General features: G+C 34.9%; 1 protein-coding gene across 1 annotated transcript in view; it reads right to left on the bottom strand.

Annotated features, from left to right (window-relative positions):
- LOC106063179 (uncharacterized) overlaps positions 1-22,012 on the bottom strand; it is a 52,371-nt gene that overhangs the window by 25,354 nt on the left and 5,005 nt on the right. Inside the window, exons 2-14 of the mRNA XM_056007778.1 lie at positions 15,478-15,604; positions 11,916-15,359; positions 10,246-10,357; positions 7,914-7,993; positions 6,100-6,325; positions 5,408-5,493; positions 4,751-4,864; positions 4,450-4,536; positions 3,715-3,804; positions 3,080-3,271; positions 2,240-2,470; positions 1,492-1,626; positions 1,045-1,142 (exon numbers count right to left, since the gene is read on the bottom strand). Coding sequence (XP_055863753.1) covers positions 1,045-1,142; positions 1,492-1,626; positions 2,240-2,470; positions 3,080-3,271; positions 3,715-3,804; positions 4,450-4,536; positions 4,751-4,864; positions 5,408-5,493; positions 6,100-6,325; positions 7,914-7,993; positions 10,246-10,357; positions 11,916-15,220 — 4,756 coding nt within the window. The 5' untranslated portion in view covers positions 15,221-15,359; positions 15,478-15,604. The remainder of the gene's footprint in view (positions 1-1,044; positions 1,143-1,491; positions 1,627-2,239; positions 2,471-3,079; positions 3,272-3,714; positions 3,805-4,449; positions 4,537-4,750; positions 4,865-5,407; positions 5,494-6,099; positions 6,326-7,913; positions 7,994-10,245; positions 10,358-11,915; positions 15,360-15,477; positions 15,605-22,012) is intronic.

Raw genomic sequence — 22,012 nt, forward strand, 5'->3', positions numbered from 1 at the left:
TTTTAGTTTTTGAATGAATATAATTTTTCAAAAAGCTTGGTTTGATCTATTATGCATTTATATATTAAGTCAAATGATAATCATGCATTTGTGATGGATGTTTCATAATGCACTAATAGCATCTTCAGAGAGATTCATGGGGTAGCATGATCAGTAATGAAAATTAATAGGCATCAGACAATATAACTAGTAATTGAAAGGCTTCAGTTTAACAGTAGATCAAAGATAGATATAGTTTTTTTTATTGTTGTCACATGGCAGAGATATCTTTCAAAAAAAAGGAAAAAGGTAACAGGTTAATAACTACAAAGTAATCTTGTATTATCTTATGGATTCTAGAAACATAGCTTTTATCATGGCATCAACTATTTTATTACAATTTAAATTCTTTCATTACTTAGACTTAGATCCTCCCACACCGTTCAGTGCATTGGGCGGCAAGCTGTCTCCATAAAGGTCTCTCACTGGCAATGTCTGAAGCCTCTTCCCACCTTGTCCACTGCTCTGTGGTCCTCCATGAAAGTGTGGCGCCAAATTATACAAGGATGTCCCTGTATGTACTTTCCTCATATCGGCCTCCATGTCATCGCAACTCTTGGTATGCGTAGTTCATTTTGTCGGAGAACGTGTCCTGCAAACCTTATATGATGCTATGTCACAACCTTACTAATTTGTTGACACCCAGTTCAGCATGGAATTTCCTTGTTCGATAACCGATATCTATAACTGACTCCTAAAATCCATCTTTCATTATATTTCATCAATAAAGTTTGCGTTAATTATGGAGATAGTGTGAAAGTCAACAAAATGTTATGCTCTTGAGTTATTGAAAGTTTATAGATGTAAACCAAGTACAAGCAAACCTATTGACATAAATTATATTTCAATTAAATTTAGTTATGTATCTACATAATGGATAAGTGAAAACAACAGAAAGGAAATGAAATCTCTCCTCCAAATAAACTTCTCTGCTTTTACTTTTATCAACATCATTCTCCTGAAGTTCAAAACATATACAAGAAAAAAGAATAGAAGCGTGCTGACCTCTCATAAGTCTTTTATCTCTTTGCGGTTGTGTGCAGTTCAGCATTCTTTTTAATGATCTTTTATAGCACAGTGACCTCCAGTGAGACAACATCTTCCTGTTTCAAGTGTGGCAAAGAAGTTTATAGTAAGCTAATTAATAATAACAAACCAACCGCTCTCTTGAAACAATGATTTAGACTGTAATTTTTTTCTGTTTTTTTTATAATCATTAAGTTTAGGAAGAATATACATAAAAAAAAAAGATTTAGATAATAATTTTCTATTGCTTTTTCCAATGATTAGGGAAACTGCAGAATAGGTTTGTACAATATAATAAGATGCAGTGCTCTGTAGAGTCTTACTTTTCATTTGCACCCATGAAAGTAAAGATTAAATAAAGTACTATTGTTTAAGATCAACTCAATCAGCCTAATGTTTAATAGATATACATAAAATAAAATTTACCTGGCACAAGCTTCAGAGAAAATTCTTTTGGCATTTTCAGCTTCTTTTCGACTCGTGTAAAGATTCCACCATTTGGTGAAACTAGACTTAATGGTTTTATATTCATATGCTTTCTGATGCATAGTTACTTTTTTCCTGAAAATTGTAAATGTTTACTAAATATATTTTCCAATGTACAGAAATATACCTAATGCTTATCAAGCTGATAAAATAAACTAATTAAAACTAGCTAAAACTTTGCAATAAATAATCAGACAAAAAAAAATAGATTTTTTTTTCATATTTTGTCATTTAGAGGTTTTTTCAAAAGAAGTAAAACTATTTTGTTTTAAACAAAATAATTTGACAATAATGTAGTCAAAGAGCAGTCTTATTTAACATTCACAATGCAGTCTTATTTAACATTCACAGAGCAGTCTTATGTAACATTCACAATGCAGTCTTATTTAACATTCACAGTGCAGTCTTATGTAACATTCACAGTGCAGTCTTATTTAACATTCACAGTGCAGTCTTATTTAACATTCACAGAGCAGTCTTATTTAACATTCACAGTGCAGTCTTATTTAACATTCACAGTGCAGTCTTATTTAACATTCACAGTGCAGTCTCATTCAACAGTAAAGTCTTATTTAACATTCACAGTGGAGTTTTGATAATAATCACATGAAAGAAATGAAGCTTAAAGGAATTAAGAGATTATTTTAAATCCTTTCAATACCAATAAACCACTTTGTGTGTACAGTACCTAAGATTTCTTTTAGCAGAAGTCAGACACCTCCAAGAGTTAAATGTCTGCCTCATGTGACAGTTCTCTATCAGCTCCACAGCCAGTTTCTGCCGCTTCTTTAGTGTTACCACGTTCTGCCTCCATGTCAGCAGTGACCTGTGCAACTTTTTGTGTGACATGATCTGGTCAATGTGACATCTGTAGGCAATGTTGTCCTGCCAGGTTTTCAGCCAAAGTTTGAAGAATTTCCTTCAAATCAGATTTAATAGATTGTACATGTCACTATTTAATAACATTTGTAATAAACAAAGAAGGACAAAAAAAAAAGTGTTCACAAAGCAATCACAATGCCAGGAGTTCAAGCCTGCACCATTAAAAGTTATAAGATATCTAATTTACTAGAAGACATGTACCAAACAAGATCTAGGCTACACAGAGTATATTAGAACCTATCATAACAATAGAAATAAAAGAACAGATTATGCTGGACAGGTATTTTATGTAAAAAAAAAAAAAAGAGAAAGAAGGATTTAACAAAAAAGAAACTTTTTAAGACAAAAAGGTCTTAGAGTTATCAAAGCTGAAAATGAGTTAAACTCTTTATAGCAGCAACAGAAAAAAATAAATAGATATTATAAAACTTATGATGACTGAGAAAATATTACCTAGATTATAGAGATGTCGCCCGAACAAGACTCTGGCCCAAAAACCCTCCTAAAGAACAAAAACTATACAGAGAACTGCCTGATCTGGAAAACACTCAGATATAGGATTACTGATCTGAACTCTCCGACATGTCAAATGAGAATGAAGAAGAAGTAGGTAGAGATGTCAGAAACAAGGAAATGCTTCACTTACTTGCTCAGACTGTAATTCGCCATTTTCTCAGCTCTTTTTATCCTTAGCTGTTCATACCAATGAAAGAATGAATGGTGTAATCTTTGGGCTCTCCAGTGCTCAACGCTAGTTGCCATGTCAACACTTCTTTCAGATTTAAAGATTTGAGTCACTCCTTGCCATGAGTGAAACACATTTTTCATGAAGTGATACCTAAAAGGAAAAAAAAGAGTGATTTAGCATCCTTCATTAATTCCAATACACCTGGGACTTGGTTGTAAAAATAATTTAGCATTTTATAAAAGCTAGCATAAAAAATTAAAGTTCCCCTTTCAGGTCTTGTGATCTATAGGGCAGATGATGTAAAGGTCATCTGTTTCTGTGGCCCACTGTTACCGAGGGTGTCATTTGGCCAGCACAACCACCAGCTGCTTTTACTTTTCCCCAAATAATGTCAGGTACCCATTTCATTCAGATGGGTGGACTCAGAGATCCCAAAATTGAAAGCTAATATAATGAGTATAAATCAGTGCCATAAAAACCATTTCAGAACATCTATTTCATCACTTTTCAGTACAGTAAGATTACTTTATTTAACTTTAACAGCAATATTCAAATATGTAAAAATCTGCTTATTAATAAATAGAAGTTTATACCTGAAATGGGCTTTTGTCTTCTGTATAGTTCTATAGGTAGATATCATAATGTGAAACATTCTGTCCTGTAAAGTTGACTCATGCTGTTTGCTATGAAGAAAATGAGAATGTAAATAGAAACACATTTTACAAGCACATCACAATAAAGTTAGATGGACCTGGCTATATTTTGTGTATATTAAATATTAACCATGGCAAAACTGGTTCTACTGACAAATGAAAAGGTGTAGAGGGACACATAGAACCTCTAAAACTAGGAAATTTGGGCAGATGGAGCTCTTCAGCCAAGAAAAGCTACTCTGAATTCAAACTTCTGCTGCCTTGCCATACTAAGGCTAAAGGAGACATATTCAAGGAAACATCAGCCCTTCCTATACCTCCTGCAATTGAACTGGTGCTAAATTGATTGTGGAGCATTCCATTAGATCACACTAGAAGAGTCGAGAGATAGTCTATGAAACATGGGCAACCAATGATCCCTTTATCAAAGAAACCCAGGTATGTGGACATAATAGGAGACTCTAGGAGCATCCATTGTTTTACAAAACTGAATTAGCTTTATATTTACAATGCACTATTTAAGTGGCAATTATTATTTATCCTGTTGCTCAAGATTAGGAAGAAAAAGAGTTTGCTGAAAGTTTTAAACATTACTTTGCTATTTTTCAACCCTTATCACAAATTTTCAGAAATGAAAAAATAATTTTAAAAATCTATTAAAAAGACTAAACTAACACAGCAAGCTGGTGCTTCTCTTTCTTCACTTTATATTTGTAGACAAACTCCTTCCAACACTTCATTGTATGCTTCAGTACTTTTACCCTGACAAAAGAAATGTACAAATGATATTGAAACAAACTTTTATGTTTTTTGTGAGATTTTTTTACACAAAGAAAAAAAGATATTTTTTTAACAAAATCTATCACAAATATTTCAGTTCTAATCAATACAAAATGTGTCTTGAACATAATAAAAATTGTTCATATACTCAAAACACATTTATAATTTAATAATTGCATTAAAGAAATACATGTACCTAAAATATCTGCTAGCTTTGTTTATCTTTTGGTGTTTTATAAATAATTTCTTCCAGCATCTCAAGACTTCTATTAGCTTATTTCTTTCACTCACTCCCTGCATATACCTCACTCTGGAAATCAAAGATTAAAAATTGAAAAGAGGAATTTTATTAACAAGTGTATTAAAACAAGTCAATTTGATAATGGCCTAAAAAAAATGTTATGTACATACATCATGAACTTTCTAACACTAGTGCATTATACTGCAGTATACGGACATTTATTAATGTTATCTTATCTTATAAATACAATAACTGATGTTGATGGTTTTGTAATGGGCCAATCTCTCATTCAATAACTCAAGGAAAAAAAAAATTGCACCCAGGTTGAATGCTATAGTTAATTTCAAATGCCAACCATTGTACTATAGATATGTATAATATGAAAAACTGCTTATTAATTGATGTTTTAAATTATATTCGATTTATATACATGCTAGATGCATTCTTTCTCTTTTGAAACAAAAGTAACATTTTAATTTAAATGTAAGGAGCTTGTATGAAATATCTTTCCTAATTTTTATGATCTAAAAAAGAGTCTGACGGACAGACAAACTACACAAAAATAATAGATCTAGCAGTTTTTCCCCTTTTGGGGTCGCTAAAAAAAATTACTTTAGTGTTTCTTGTACGAACTGCTTCCATCTTTCAAAAGAATTTTGTATTCTTTCCCTTCTTTGCATCATTGCTTTGGTTTTCCACTGAAAACAAATTGGATAACATTTATGGTTAGATTATAGGTCTAAAACTTATCTTATATATTTCAGACTATACTTCAATAGAGAAGATAATTACGCCCTACGCATTTTGTGTGTGAATCATGTCATACTTATTAATCAATGACTTAAACTTGTTGGTTTTCATGGCTGATTCAAGCAGCCAATTCCTTTCTCTAATGGCACTAGGGAAGAAAGAGCACTTGCATGAATTTGTTCCTGCGTATGAAATAACATCTATTTATTAATCAAATAATGAAATGATATCCAATCTAGCATTTCTGGCTTAGGAAGCTAGATATCTAGATCTAGGCTATATATTTTCAGGAGGTATTTTATAAGTTAAATACCAGTATTTCATAAAATATTAAGGTATTATAAAGTAAAAAGTAAAGTTCCCCTTTCAGAAATGGCCATCTATATCTATAGTAGTGCAGTTGAGGAGGTGCACTAGCTGAGCAGTTACATGTGCTTCTGAGCCAGATGTCTCAGGTTCTAATCCTAGGAAAAGTAAAGGAGGTTGGTCGTAGTGCTCACCACATGACACCCTCGTTAACTGATTATAATGTAAATACAAGACTTCTTTTTTACTTTGGTGAATGTTTCTTGCAACAATCCGGAATGATATTTGGTTTGAAGTTTCTGTAGTAAATGCATTGACTGGCTCACTGACCACTGCAGTGCTTTGAATCCTTTGGCCAGCATATGACGGCGAAATACCGCATCAGCTTTCCTCGTTTTAATACAGAACATCGCTCTCTCTTTCCAATAGTTAAAGTGACTAGATAATAGATTAACAACATAAAAGTTGTACGATCTGTGAAAAGAAAAGAATTGACGATTATTGGATTTGGCTTAAAATTGCAAACAATACGCTGAATACTTCAACAGCTCTACTAGATCTAAAAGAGGCTGGAAAAATAACAGACCTATATAAATAGTGAGCCTATATATAAATAGTATTTTAAAACTTTTTAAATACAAATTATATTTAGATAAGTTAGATAAAAAAAAAAATCTTTTTCAATTTCAAAATGATATCGGTAGATCTATAGGTTATATTTACAAATTTTAAAGATCGTACTTACTACTGAAAATTTATTTGATGTAGGCTAATAAGAAAGATTGAAATTGTTATTGACTAAACTGCAGTGTTCAGCGAAGCATGAATACGTGTTCCAGACAACTTGATCCAGAACTACTGGAATAATTAACTAGTAGCAGAAGGCCATCACGTGAATTAATCTCTTAAAAACAAAATAAGCAAAGTTTTCCACTAAATACTTAGAATGTGCGAAGCGTTCCGTAAAGGATTTCGAAAAAGTTTGGGAAACACTGGACTTAAGTATAGGAACACGCCAGAGGACGCCGTGCATCTATTTTTGAAGTAATATTTCTAAAGATTTAGAGGCTATAAGAATTTAGATGTATTTTAGCACGTAATCATCTTTTTTTTTTTTTTTGAAGTAACGTCAGTATCGTATAAGATACTGTTCCCATATGCTAGGACAAATTTGTACAAATACTCCTTCTTCCCAAGTGCTATTAGAGCATGGGTTAGGGTTGCTTGAGCTAGCCAGGAAAACCAGTGACTTGGCAGAATTTAAGTCATTGGTTAATATGCATGACTAAATGCATGACGCGTAGGACGTAATCATCTTCTTTTTTGAAGTAACGTCTGTATTATATAAGATAAGAAGATAAGATAAGATAGATCTAGATAATTCTAGATATAATCGATTTATAAACAATCAAATCTGTAAAGTGTGAGCAGGGTCAGATTTAAATATGTGGAGGTTCCTATTCACTTTTTCAAAAGCTTGATAAAAGCCCTCTTATGAATAATATAATTCTATTTTAAAGCATGTTTTATATGGAATAGAGAAGCACTTATTCATTCAATTTCACTTATCTTTTTTAAAAAAAATTAATATGCATATTTTACTTTTAATTAGTGTATATTTTTAGTTTGTAGAGGGTAAGGCCCTTTGTAGACGCACAGCAGTAACTCCGACGAGTTGTATTCCTATATTACGAGAACGCTATGAGCGGACACTTCTTTGACACGACAATGTAAGATTTAATGTGTTAGGGGAAAAATTGCGAAAAAAAAGTTAGGAAAAAAAAACTACTTTTAAGATTAATGACAAGTCGATATATTCGGATTTTTTTTTTTTTTTTTTTTGTCGAGGCGCATATATTGTACTCCGCTAGCCCTCCCTTAAATCCGGCGCTGAATATGAGTCATATTCTAGGCTCTCTATTCCTCTAGAGAGCCCACGAGGCACGCCTATAATTATTCTGAGTTATTTAAAGCGTTTATACTACAACAAATATATAATAAATAATAAAGATATGATAATAATAATAGATATAAAGGAATACATAAAGTCAATCGTACTTACAGTTTCATTAGTTTATTCTTTTTTAGCCTGCGTTCCCGAGATGCAATAGTAAAATCATGCCACGCTGTGAAATATTCAACCTAAACAAAATATTAATCTACATCATGTATTGCCAACTGAAGCATTTTACTATAAAATTGTATTGTTTAAAAAAGGTTCTATGCTAGCCCCGCCAAATAGGCCTATATACAGGGGCGGACTGGCTATATGGGCATCCGGGCAAATGCCCGATGGGCCGGTACCCTGATGGGCCGGTAGGGCCACAGAAAGGGGCGCATTGATGCCACTATGTATTAACTTGTTAACGTTTTTTTTTTTTAAATATTCTTTTGCAAACAAGGCCCTCAGAAATCTCACTACAGTGCAATAGTAATTTAATCTAAAAAAAAATTATTTCCGAAATAATGTAATAGCCTACATCCGTAGACAGTGCTATTAGTAGTAGGCGTCATCCTTTTAGGGGCTACACACTTAGCGCTTACAGAGCAACATAAGGCCTATGTTTTTGTTTGTATAGAAATATAGAGCTCAATGTAGCCTATGCATGTGAACAGTTACCGGTGCTCAAACTAATATAATGCTGTTAAGGACAGGTAAACCTATAATTGGACGTCCAGCAAATGTCATATAATTTACGGGCCTGATTGTATAGAAATGCCTGGGCCGATTTTACAACCCAGTCCGCCCCTGCCTATATATATATATAGGTTGGATAGATATGTAGTATATGTGTATATATATATATATAATGGGCGTAGCCAGGATTTTTTTTCGGGAGGGGGGGATTTTTTTCTCCTCCCCCCCCCCGGGCAAATATATATATGTGTGTGTGTGTAAGTTTGAGTGTGTATGTATGTGTACATAATTAATCTTTTTTACATTCTGACCCTTCATTATTTCGGAAGATGTTTATTGTACCCTACAAAAGGTTATTCCTGGAGTTAGTGAAAAAATTGTAGACTCCCAGCCATTGCCAGCAAGGGGGGATTTAGCTGCAAAACCCCCTGGTAGGGGGGTTTAAACTCAAAAACCACTTGACTGTGCTGGGGCAAGTGATGGTTTAGTATTGAAATCTCTCCTCTCTCCTAATGTAAAGAAAATCAAAGCAAAAAATCAGTCACTAAATTCCGGGGGGTATTTCATTTGTGGGTGGGGTTTGATCCCCCCCTGGCTACGCTCATGCTGATTACAGCATAGATATATGACGTACGTTGAAAAAAAACGGCACTAAAGAGACTTAAAATAATCACATGGCGAAGTGGAATAAACAGATCCAGACGATATTATTTTTATGACATCAAACATTGAACAAGATTTAAAAAGGGGGGGGGGCGGTGGCCAATTTTCTGAGTTCAGCCGTTGTAGACGGCCCGAACACTGCATCGTCACAACCTGCTGTGGGCAGTAGAAACCAATAGAGTGTTGCCACGTCACAGGCATGTACGACGTGTCAACGAGTTATTGGTCTCCACAGCCCACAGTTTGCAAAGTCTCAGGTCAGTGTTCAGGCTTTCTATAACCAAAGGTCTCGTTTCAACAGAAGATTGAGACATCATGAAATTATAAAAGGAAGTCTCAGTTGTGTTGTTCCAAAGATTTTATCATCATGGTATTAAAAGGAAATATTATTCAGCTTGTTTTATTGAGTCCGGACTTTCGTAATTCAAGTTGTACTATGGCTAGGGGACTTCTCCAACCACAAGTTATTAACTACTGAATGCACTGAAGTGCTTAGGAGAAGAACTACACATCTTCAATCTATATTGTCTAGAGTAGTTTAGGCGGTGAAGGTTGACATTGCTTCCAGACTCTACAATAGTTTGATCTTGGTTGGGATTAGAAGGGGAAGGATAGGTATACTCATCAGCTAGTGGCATAGTTACCACTTAATTAATTAGTAATATATAAATATGTCTCTTTCAGTTTTACAATGGTTGTGCTTAGAAAGTTGCCTTTCCTTGGCAGATAAAGAAATCATATTTTGACTATATACTATTGCTCCTGGTTGGACATAACATAACCAATGTTACTCAAAGGAATTCACTTTTGAAATTTAAAAAAATGGAAAGTTGTAGCTGACGCTCATAAGGGAGGTATGGTAGCCATGAATTAAAACTCATTGTTAGGACATTTTTTTGAAATATGTAAATTTATCCCTTTCTTGGTCTACCTTTTTTTTTTGCTTCCAATGGTATTTTATGTTCTTAGAATTAAATTATTGATATGCGTTGTAATTAAACTCCAAATCAGTTATCAGAATGTATTTTTTAAAATTAATTTTCGTCATAATGGTGAAAGCTTGTACATAATTCTTTTGCTGCTATTTTATTACCTTTATCATAATGATCTGTCTGGTGATTGGGTCAGCTTGATAAAGCATCTGCAGAAGTTTAATCTGCCTTGGATTATCTAGGTGATTGAGTAGCCTCTCTGCTGGACTTTCCCTAAATTAAGACAAATAGGCAGTGAAATCTAAAGACCTTAAACCTAATAGTTGACATAACCGTTCTTAAACCTCGTTTTTTTTTTCTTTTTAGGATCGAGGCGTTTATTAAATCACTACTATTGGAATTAGACATGAATACATTAACTTACTTCTTTAAGAAGCACAATGTCTGATATGGTTGCTTAAAAAAAAAGAAATTATTTTGCTACAATGTTTTATCATTAGAAAAGATTCAAGCAGAATTTATTTTTTTACAAATGGCCCTTTGGCTATCTCCATTGCAATTCACGCCATGGTGAATGTGCCATCTAAGCAAACAGTAGCGATACTTATATGAAGCTTGACCATTACATAAATGATGTTCTGTAAGTAAAACACCAAGGTTTTTTTTTTACAAAATTACATTAAAATCTTTCTTGACTCCAATAGTAGACTGTTAATTTTCTACAGAATGTAAAAATCCTTTCCCAGAAATAAAGCAGATATCATACAAATATCTGCTTAATCATAAGTATGTCTGATAATGTGGTACGCATATGAAGTGATATGTATAAGATGTGATGAGTGAATAATTTGATACATGCAAGAATTGGTTAGTGCATGATAAGATACGGACATGATGTAATGTATGATTTAATGTATATATGATGTGATGTATGTATGATTTAATGTATATATGATGTGATGTATGTATGATTTAATGTATATATGATGTGATGTATGTATGATTTGATGTATACATGATGTGATGCATGTATGATGTAATGTGTATATGATGTGATGTATGTATGATGTTTTGTATGTATGATGTGATGTATATATGATGTGATGTATGTATGATGTTTTGTATGTATGATGTGATGTATATATGATGTGATGTATGTATGATGTGATGTATATATGATGTGATGCATGTATGATGTGATTTATTTATGATATGATGAATGTATGATGTATGAATTCTGTGTATGATGTAATGTATATATAATGTAACGTTTTATTTAGTGAGTGGATATGATGTGCGTATGAGCTGATGTGTGTATAATGTGAATTGTGTACGATGTGATCTGTTTATGATGGTGGAAAGCAATGGAGTTTTTTTTAATGTAGATCTTTTTTTTGGATTAGGAGGGAGTAGTATTCTTGCGTATTCTGATGTGTAATATTTATATTAAAATATAATTAATAAATATCCTCAAAATGAATTTTTTTCTGAATGTTCATAACACCTAGGTCTGGATGCTGCAACATTTTTCAGCCTATTTTATATCAATAACAATTATTCCGTTATTAAGTATAATTATAACTGTTGGAGTTGTTCTCGTGTATAAATTAGTATTAGTATTAGACATTCATGCAATGCATTACAATAGTATTATTAACTTGCGTATTATTGTCTTGGTGTGCGACATGATGGACACATTTGTATGAATTCTATAATACATTTGTTAAAAATGTAAAGAGCACGGTCGATTTCTATACATGTTTTAAAATTGGACTTTGGCTGTTATAGATTTGGCCTTAAGGATAAACTATACAATTTAAATGATTTTTACCTGCCTGAAGACGGAACTGTCGGCCACTGAAGACTTCTGGTGTTTGAACTGGAAGAGGACACGGACTCCTGGCGAGTAGCCATTTTGGTAAGAATTCTGTTCATAATATCTTTTCGCCCATTGACGGACAGCGCCTTTGAGCCCACAGAGCCTGACCTATGAAGCGTCACTGGTTCAATAACCACGTTTTCGTCATCAAGATTTAAAGTTTTCTCTTGTTTGGTCAAAAGTAAATTGAAATCATCATTGGAGGCACGAGTGCTGTCTTTGTTGCTGTCATAAGGTAAGCGGGACTCGGGAGCAGACGACTTTTGAAAGAGTTGTCTTTCTTTCATTGCCTCTGACGTCACAATGTTAGATGGTTTTTTGAAAGTGCCATGAGCGTGTGAGAACATAAGATTTCTACCTGCTTGGTTGTAAATATTTCCATCGTCCTGTTTTGTGGATGACGCTTTTACCGGAGTGCTAGTGAGGAACTCTTCAGCTGTAAATGGATGTTTGGCCTTGGCTTTGTTTTTAATGTCGTCATTACTTGAGTAATGTGTGACGGTACTGACAGCTTCGCTAAAACTTCCATCGCTGTCCCTTTTCTCAGTAGACTCACTGATCTTTGAATCAAAACTACTGGAATCCTCAAGACTATGTTCTTCTGAATTAGTGCCCATTTCATCTCCGATCAACTCTTTTAGTTTGTAAGTTTGAACAAAGTGCGCCAAGTTTTCCTTGCTGGAAAGCCGTTTGTCAATCTCAGAACGAAGTTGCTGCAACTTTTCTTTTAATGGTATGTGAGCTTCCTTGAATTTTTGATACTTGGCCTTATTGTCTTTGCGAGACATTGACACATTCTTTTGCACTTCTATTGTTTTAGGAGCTGATTTTAATCCGTCTAAAGCACTTCTTGGTCTGGCTTTTGTTAGTAGTTGCAGGGCGTTAGACTTTGAAGGCAATGGGGAATGTCTTATCGCTTCTTTCAAAGAGTTTTTAAAGAAAACCTCACTCTGACTTCTTGTGGGTTGTCCTCCCTTCGTTGGTTGGCTGTTTCGTTTTATTATCTTTGGTTCACTTCCTGTTCTTTCGCTCTGAACATTAATGCGAATCTCTTCTTTCGTTGTATACTCCTTAACACTTTCTCTGACATTGTTTAATGGGGCATGGGTATTAGCCTTGTAATTGTATTTTTCATTAATTTTCCCAGTGGCAGATTTTGTTTGCAAGGGAGATTTTCTGGAGATAGTTCTAGTGAATTCTTCCCCTTTCGGCGTAGAGATTGTTTTACCAGTTTGTGGACATTCTTCGCCTAATTTCCCAGAGTGCAAATAAGCAACGCCTGCGTTTGACTCTCTGGTCATTTCGGTGTCATCATCATGAATCCTATTAGGATTGTGTTTATTATTCCAAGAGTTGCTTCTTTTGTAAATGTATTTCACCATTTTCCTCAGCTCTTGTTTTCTTAAGTCATCACTTTTGAATGGCAACGCATGCGCTTTGGCTGCCTCTTTCGTTGCCTCAGTTTCATGTACAATATCTTCATTAAAACGCTTCCCTTTATTGCCGTCAGAAATTCTGAGATTTTCAACGCTCTCCAAGCCCCGGACATTAGTCTGTCTAAGTGAACTACTGCCACTGTATCTAGATTGCGAGTCTGATATGCTGCTGTTGCTGTCACTTTCACTGGTCTTACGATTGACAACTTTATGAGCATGTCTGCTAGCTTTACCCACAAAATTACTGGGAGACTCGGAGATTAATGAAGACCTTTCACTCAGAGATCCTGGACCAGCTGAACCAGATCTAGCTGTGTTTCTACCAGAGTCGGGCACGTTGCTGACAATGCTTGAAAGACATTCCAAGCTGGCGCTCAGAACACTAATCTGAGATTTTAATTGTGTCATGAAAGGTGTGTCAATGTGGCCATTGTTGTCAGAGTAGCTGACAGGTGTTGCTTTTACTGACAAAGGCGTTACGGACTTTGATCTCTCAACTAACTCTAGGGGTTGAAGGCGGTTGTTAGTCGTTTCAGGTACAGTAGACATTGATCTTAACGTACCATTTAATGCTGGTACAGATCTATCTCTCCCTGGAGCAGACTTTGTAGCATAGCTAACTATAGATTTAATATTAGGATGTTCTTGACGAGTATTCGTCACATCTGAAAATTTGTTCTCATCGTGCGCCTCGCCGGTTAGCTCCCTTGATTCAAAAAGTTTAGGATCTTCTGAAAAAGGTTTATTGTCCATTGGGACACGGAGACGACTGCGTTTGATAACTCTTGTGCGGCCGTGGTTTGTTTTTACGTGATTCCAATCCTGCTCTAATACTTGTTCAACCTTATCCGATGTCTGCGTTTCTTTGTTCATGTGATCTCTTACAGCACCCTCTGGAGGTCTATTACCTGAACCATAGTTGTTAGCTAATGCGCTCATTCTTTCTAAAGCCGACGTCTGATTGACCACTGATGAATTCGGTTGCTTCATGGGATACGCATGATCTTCTGCTTCGTGAAGGGAAAAATTTAGCGCGCGAATGTCAGCCTGAAAAGTCACGTGATCAAAGTCTGGGTCATTGAGATGACTGAGATCGTCTTCAGGAATACCAGATTTATTTGACACATAACTTAAGTCTTTCAACTCTCTAGCCACTCTGCCAGTTATGTTTATCTTAGTACGATTGTCTTTGGCATTGTATTCTGGTTTATGCACAAGTTCCGCCTCTTCATTACTTATGTTGATCGTGTCACGTGATTGGGCTATAAACAAGACGTGGTTACCTAATTCTTTAGCAGCACCATCTACTCTATGTTGACTGTTAGCAGACTTCGGCTTGGCTCCAATTAATGCCCTGAAAGCTTTTATCTTCTCCGTAAAATCCAATTCTCCAGATTTTCTTAGATTAATAATACCATCCTGATGTCTACGTTGGAAGTCGTCGCTCCGTCTAAAAGTGTTTCGGTTCTCAAGCGCTGACACACAGTTGCGTCTGAGTAGATCGTCTTTATCCCCCTGTAATTTTCTTTCCGTTGGTTTTGGATTGTTCTGAAAGTGAAGGGACGGAACTCTGCTTCCGTCAACATTTCCGATTGCAAAACTTACAACCGTCTTGCTTTCTTTGCTGCTGGAAACGTTTTGTGCGGGCTTTGAATCGCTGGTCCACTTTGAGTTCGTTTGTCTGTTGATGGTCTTTTGGTGTTGAAACGTGAGTTCTTTCTTTTCTTCCCGTTGACTGCCTGCACATTTTTCCCAGTAGGCTTTCAATGCGTTGTGCTTCCGTGCCTCGGCTTGGTGGTCTCTTTGAGATTTAGAGTCCATGATTTAATTGCATAAGTTAATTTTGGAAGCCTCATGAAATACTGAACGCCTCCTTAATCCTCGGACTTGAACACAAGCCTCATTTTGATTATTAACTTTAGAAAGTCGAAGTTGTTTTTCCATTTGCCAGTATGTAAACCTAAACAAAATATTAAATCTCAACATAAGTATAATCAACATTTGATACGTAACCTATTCACTAAATGTTAATTATCTTAAAAGTTTCATGGCTTTAAAAAAAATGTTCTTCCTTTTACTTCTAGATACTTTCTTCTTTCAATAGTTGAGGTAGATGAATGAATACTAGGGCCTACAACAACGTTAGGGCCAGGATAATGTAGATATGCCATATCGATATAAACTGTAACATCTGAAGTCATCTATCTGAAATGAAAACAAAAACAAGTAAATACAAAAAAAAATTACTTAAAAAAAAACAAAGCTTATATCAAGTTTAGTTGTATCTTATCTTATATAATACAGACGTTACTTCAAAAAAAGAAGATGATTAAGTCCTACGCGTCATGCATTTAGTCATGCATGTTAACCAATGACTTAAATTCTGCCAAGTCATTGGTTTTCCTGGCTAGCTCAGGCAACCCATTCCATGCTTTAAGAGCACTAGGGAAGAAGGAGCATTTGTACAAATTTGTCCTAGCTTATGGAACGAGGAATGTGCCTTTATTTTTGTGTCTTTCTGAGTATTCTGTTAGATTTTGTTTTTGTATTTGAAGATTATGGTTCAGTGTTTTATGTATAATTGCTACTTTACTTTTGAGTCTTCTCTCCTGAAGGCTTTCTAAATTTAGTGATTTTATTAAAGATGTTACTCTAGTCAAATGTGAAATATTCGTTAGTTATCAATCTCACTGCTCTATTTTGTGTCTGTTCCAGTTTCTTAATATTTTCTCGAGTTGAGGGGTCCCAAACAGAGGATGCATATTCTATTATTGGCCTAACCTAGGTTAAATAACATTTTTATGTTCTTATTTGATTTATAGAAATTTCTTTTAATAAGCACTAATGCTTTGTTTGATTTTTTGATAGTTTTATCAATATGGGGATTCCATGAGAGTTTTTCATGTATTATAACACCCAGATATTTTGCGTTTTTAGTCAGTGTTACTGGTTCGCCATGAATAAGATAATTGGAATTTATTTATTATTTTGTTACTCTTAATAACTGACATTTTTCTGAGTGGAAAGACATGCTCCTATTCGTTTCACATTTCTGTAATTTGTCTAATTCTCTTTGTAAAATTTCTGTACCTTGTGTTGTTTTGATTGTTCTATATATTATGCAATCGTATGCAAATAATCTGACTTTTGTTCCTGAACTAATGCAATTTGGTAAATCGTTTATGTAAATTAAAAACAGTAGTGGACCTAAGACTGTTCCTTTGGGCACACCTGAGTTTACTGTTATTGGTGTTGATTTGGAGCCATTTGTTATTACAGTTTGTTCTCTCCCTATCAGAAAATCCTTAATCCACTAATGCAACGGACCAATTAGTATGCAATGGTATCAATTAGTTTGGATCAGTCATGTGATTAATTTTGTAATAGATCTAGACTAACAATAACAAGGTTACAAAAGACAGTTTGTGTGGAAACACAAACTCAAAATCGGCCCTCGAAGAGGTCCACCCAGGCAGGTTTCAATATTTTCAGAAAGAACATCCAAATGAAATTATATCAAAGACAAATGAGAGATAAGAATGGAGAAAGAAGGTTAACAGATCTTGTGTAGTGCCCCAACGGTCCCGCAGATCAAAGGATAGGTATAAGTGAATGTAAAGTTAGATGTGAACCTGGCCTAACTAGTTCCCCTTTTAGACCTTGTGGTCTATAGGACAGATGATGTAAAGTTCATCTGTTTTTGTGGCCTACGGTTAGCGAGGGTGTCATGTAGCCAGCACAACGACCAACCACCTATACTTTTCTCCAACTAATGTCAGGTACTCATTAGAGCTGAGTGGACTCAGAGGCGCCCAAAGATTCCAAAGTTGAAAATCCCAGTCTTCACCAGGATTCGAACCCGGGACCCCAGGTTCGGAAGCCAAGCGCTTTACCGCTCAGCCACCGCGCCTCCCCTAGCCTAACTGATGTCTTATAATTGATCTAATTGTTTTGAAAAGGCTCTATCTCTTATTCGAATCCTCAAAAAAAAAAAAAAAAAATGTCCGCAATAAAAATTTTTTTCAGAAAAATGAAGGTTATAAGGTTACTATCTATTTTAAATTAGGTCTAACTTATAATGCATACTAATTAGCTTTTTCTCTTTAAAAAACTGCTTGCATAACTGATTTTAAAAATTAGATTTTTCGCTTTCAGAAAAAAAAAGTAGCCGTTGCATCAGAACTTTGAATGGTTTAAAATATTGTGATGTCGGATTTTCAATATCTTTTCTAGTTTACGAGATCTAAACGGGACGGACGGAAAGACGGTCAGACGGACAGACATTTCGCACAAAACTAATAGCGTCGTTTCCCCTTTCGGCGGCCGCTAATAAATCTGAGCGATTAGAAATATTTTTATTAATTGTTTTTGTTTTGTGTAATTTCAAGCTAAGCTTTTTATGGACCAGTTGGAAAGAAACAGAGGCGAGAAAGAAAGAGGATATCAGGGTCGACGTTTTTTCAATGTATTTATAAAAAAAAAAATTCGATCTCGAGGGTTAAGGCCTCCTCAAGCCAATACGGTAAGCAGTGTGTCAGGGAGATTATGGAAGTAGGTTTTATAGTTATTTATAGCTATTTACATATTTTTTTCTACTAACAGTAAAGGAGACTAATTCAACCTATACCACTTTATCAGTCAAGGAAAATTTATTTCCCTTGTTCGAGATACAAAATAAATAATTAATTATCAATAGTTAATTAACTAATAGATTATTATTTCATTATTGATTCTTGTGTTTGCATGTAAAAGAAATAATTGTGCAAAATTTCAGCTTGATCCGAGATTGGGTGTGGGAGAAACAAGGTTTACAAACTTTTTATAAGACAGTGAATTGATATAAGCTTTGTAATAAGTAGTGAAACGTTATGCAATAGAAAATGTAGTAGTAGTCATAGCAAATTTATTTGAAATTCACTGTTTGTTTATTGGCTAGCTATTTGTAGACCTAATAAAGACTTATAGGTTTTGTTCTAGCATCAGATACTTTTGTTCTCACTATAAAAGAAACATATTTGTCCTTACCATCGTGTGTTCACAATTTTCACAGGTATTAAGCCTCTATGCATATTCGATATACCATTTAGTTTACAATTACGTAAATTATTTTTATCACATAAAAGCATAACATATTTGGCTGTTGAATAGGAGAAACCTCGTGGAATTCTTTGCTTGGTATTGATATCTTAAAGAATACAAAGTACATGTACCATGACTATCATATATTGCACTTTGCTTTACTCATGAGTTGATTGTCTAATGAATTATTGATTTTCTCTTTTCAAAATAGAAATGTAAGTTAATGCTTTGAAATTCCATTAGAACATAGCCAGTAGAGTAGATACCTACACTAAGTTCGGTAACTCCCAAAAAATTTCAGAACTTGACGGGGAATAAATTCAGATTTTTACTTCGCCGCAAGTCGCATTGATTGTTGAGTGGCTATTGATTAATCATCGATCTCTGACATTAAAGAACATTCCAAGCTATCAGATAAACAGTATATAAATACAGTTGACTCTTGATCAGGGGCGGACTGGATATATATATAGACAGACAGGCAGGTGTCCGGTGGGCCGGTGCCTAAATGGGCCAATCGTGCTGCTGAATGGGTCACTTTAAATTAGTCCCATAGAATTGATTGCCTTGTCTTTTAGAATAGATCTTAACAAACTTATCTGCGTAATACTAGCCATAGATCTTAACAAACTTATCTGCGTAATACTAGCCATAGATCTTAACAAACTTATCTGGGTAATACTAGACATAGATCTTAACAAACTTATCTGCGTAATACTAGACATAGATCTTAACAAACTTATCTGCGTAATACTAGACATAGATCTTAACAAACTTATCTGCGTAATACTAGACATAGATCTTAACAAACTTATCTGCGTAATACTAGACATAGATCTTAACAAACTTATCTGCGTAATACTAGACATTGATCTTAACAAACTTATCTGCGTAATACTAGACATAGATCTTAACAAACTTATTTGGGTAATACTAGCCATAGATCTTAACAAACTTATCTGCGTAATACTAGACATAGATCTTAACAAACTTATTTGCGTAATACTAGACATAGATCTTAACAAACTTATCTGCGTAATACTAGACATAGATCTTAACAAACTTATCTGCGTAATACTAGACATAGCTAGATCTTAACAAACTTATCTGCGTAATACTAGACATAGATCTTAACAAACTTATTTGGGTAATACTAGACATAGATCTTAACAAACTTATTTGGGTAATACTAGACATAGATCTTAACAAACTTATTTGGGTAATACTAGACATAGATCTTAACAAACTTATCTGCGTAATACTAGACATAGATCTTAACAAACTTATCTGCGTAATACTAGACATAGATCTTAACAAACTTATCTGCGTAATACTAGACATAGATCTTAACAAACTTATCTGCGTAATACTAGCCACATAGTCCGAAAGATAAAAAAAAAATGCCTATAATTTTTACAAAGCTTATATCAACTCACACTGTCTGTCTGTCTGTCTGTCTGGTAAAAAGTTTGTCCTACACCCATTCTCGGATCAAGTTGAAACTTTGCACAATTATTCATTAGCATAGACATGAATCAATTTTAAAAAATAGTCAATTACTGGCAATACAATGGAAATTGAACAAGTTGAAACTTTAAACAATATTTATTGTACCTTAAAAAAAAAAAAAAAATTAGGTAAAAAAATTAACCACTTTGGCAATTAATTATTTGTCATTAATTATTTTGCTTGATATTGCATAAGGGAAATAGCTATTAAATTACTGAGAGATATAGTAGTAAGTGTGGAACTCGTTCACTTAGATTCACTTATTGATTCATGTCTTGTCTATACCAATGAATAATTGTGTAAAGTTTCAACTTGATCCGAGAATGGGTGTGGCAGAAATAACGTGTGCATCTTCTTTATCAGACAGACAGAGTGAACTGATATAAGCTTGGTAGAACAAAGATAACCAAAGACTTAGATAAACTCACTAGACATGAAGATTATTACATCATAATCAAACCTCTCCAAGGACGGTGGGGGATGGCGACTTGAAGGATTTGAACCCGGGACCCTCGAAACCATCAAATAACAGTCCAGAGCATATACCACTTAGACTTAGGTCCTCCCGTGCCGTTCGGCGCATTGGGCAGCTAGCTGTCTCCATAAAGATCTGTTGTTGGCAATGTCTGAAGCCTCTTCCCACCTGGTGTCCGCTGTTCTGAGGTGTGGCGCCAAGTAATACGAGGACATCCCTGTTTGCGCTTTCCTCGTACTGGCCTCCATGTCATCGCAACTCTTGGTATACGTAGTTCATTTTGTCGGAGAACATGACCAGCAAACCTCATGCGACGCTCTGTCACAACCTCACTAAGTGTTCGACTCCCAGTTCGGCAAAGGATTTCCATATACCCCACGAACAGGCAACCCTCTAAAAGCTTTTAAGTCTCCATGGTGTTGTTGAATGGTTGTTGACTTGTAGCACCAAACTGCTGATAGACAAGTAAACCGCTTTTAGTCTCACTTTCTGGAGTCGTCTGTCCTAACTATAAGACCAATGAAAATAATGTCACATATCTTGCATCATTCAGAACCAATCGCTAACCTCTTCCCAGCGTCACCATAGAAACACGCAGACACACACCCCGTAACACAGGGGGCGTGGAACCCTTGACCTTCTGCTTACTAGGCAGACGCTCTAACCAATTCAGCTATGGAGCAACCACGAATGTATGCAGTTGGGTCTGCGTACAATATATGCATATTAAATATAAGACTAGGGACTGATAAATGTACAAGTTGCTTTCTTTATTCACAAATATAAAATGTCCTACATTTATTGACATTATTAAGTGCATTTATAATAAAATTTAAAGAGGATATAGAGGCCTCCAAAATACAAATTATGCTCATGGTCTCCACTTACTTAAATCCGGCACTAATGATGACACGCACACACACACACATACACTTACACAAGCTCACGTATCGGCCTACTATCGGATGCGAAAGGCACACATTTCAACAAAGTATTACACAGTTATGTGATCTTTATCCTATTAAACGACTATTTGAAACGGTCCTTTTATTATTTTTTTTTTGCACCCTGAATTTGACTTACATGGCTCTTATTAACAAGGTGGGAAAAAATAAGCCTTTGTGTTGAAAGATCTTACATTGATTGTAGACTTAACAGAACAACTTGAGAGCCGTAATAATGGATTGTAACTCTAGACGTCCTGTTAAGCCTTTGACAAGAGTGTCTGTTCTTTAAATCTCTGTTTAGTGCTCAGAGAAAAAAAAAAAGGACAAGGGAAATAACTCTAGGTGTGTATACTATCTTGTTATTGATTGATAATGTTGTGCCTGGAAAGAATAAAGGGAAACAATCTTTTTGTAAATAAAAAAAAGGGAGGAAAAGGGGGGGGGGAAGCAATCATTGTTACTTCATTTTGGTTTTTGGCGCTCACCCAGCAAAGTAATTTATTATTTTAGTGTCACTTAGCCAATGTAGAGCTTGACAATGAGTTGACGTCATATCATGCCATGATCAAAGATTATTAGTCTGCTAATGAATGTATAACTACG

Source organism: Biomphalaria glabrata, chromosome 13, assembly GCF_947242115.1.
Source record: "Biomphalaria glabrata chromosome 13, xgBioGlab47.1, whole genome shotgun sequence".
NCBI lineage: Eukaryota > Metazoa > Mollusca > Gastropoda > Planorbidae > Biomphalaria > Biomphalaria glabrata.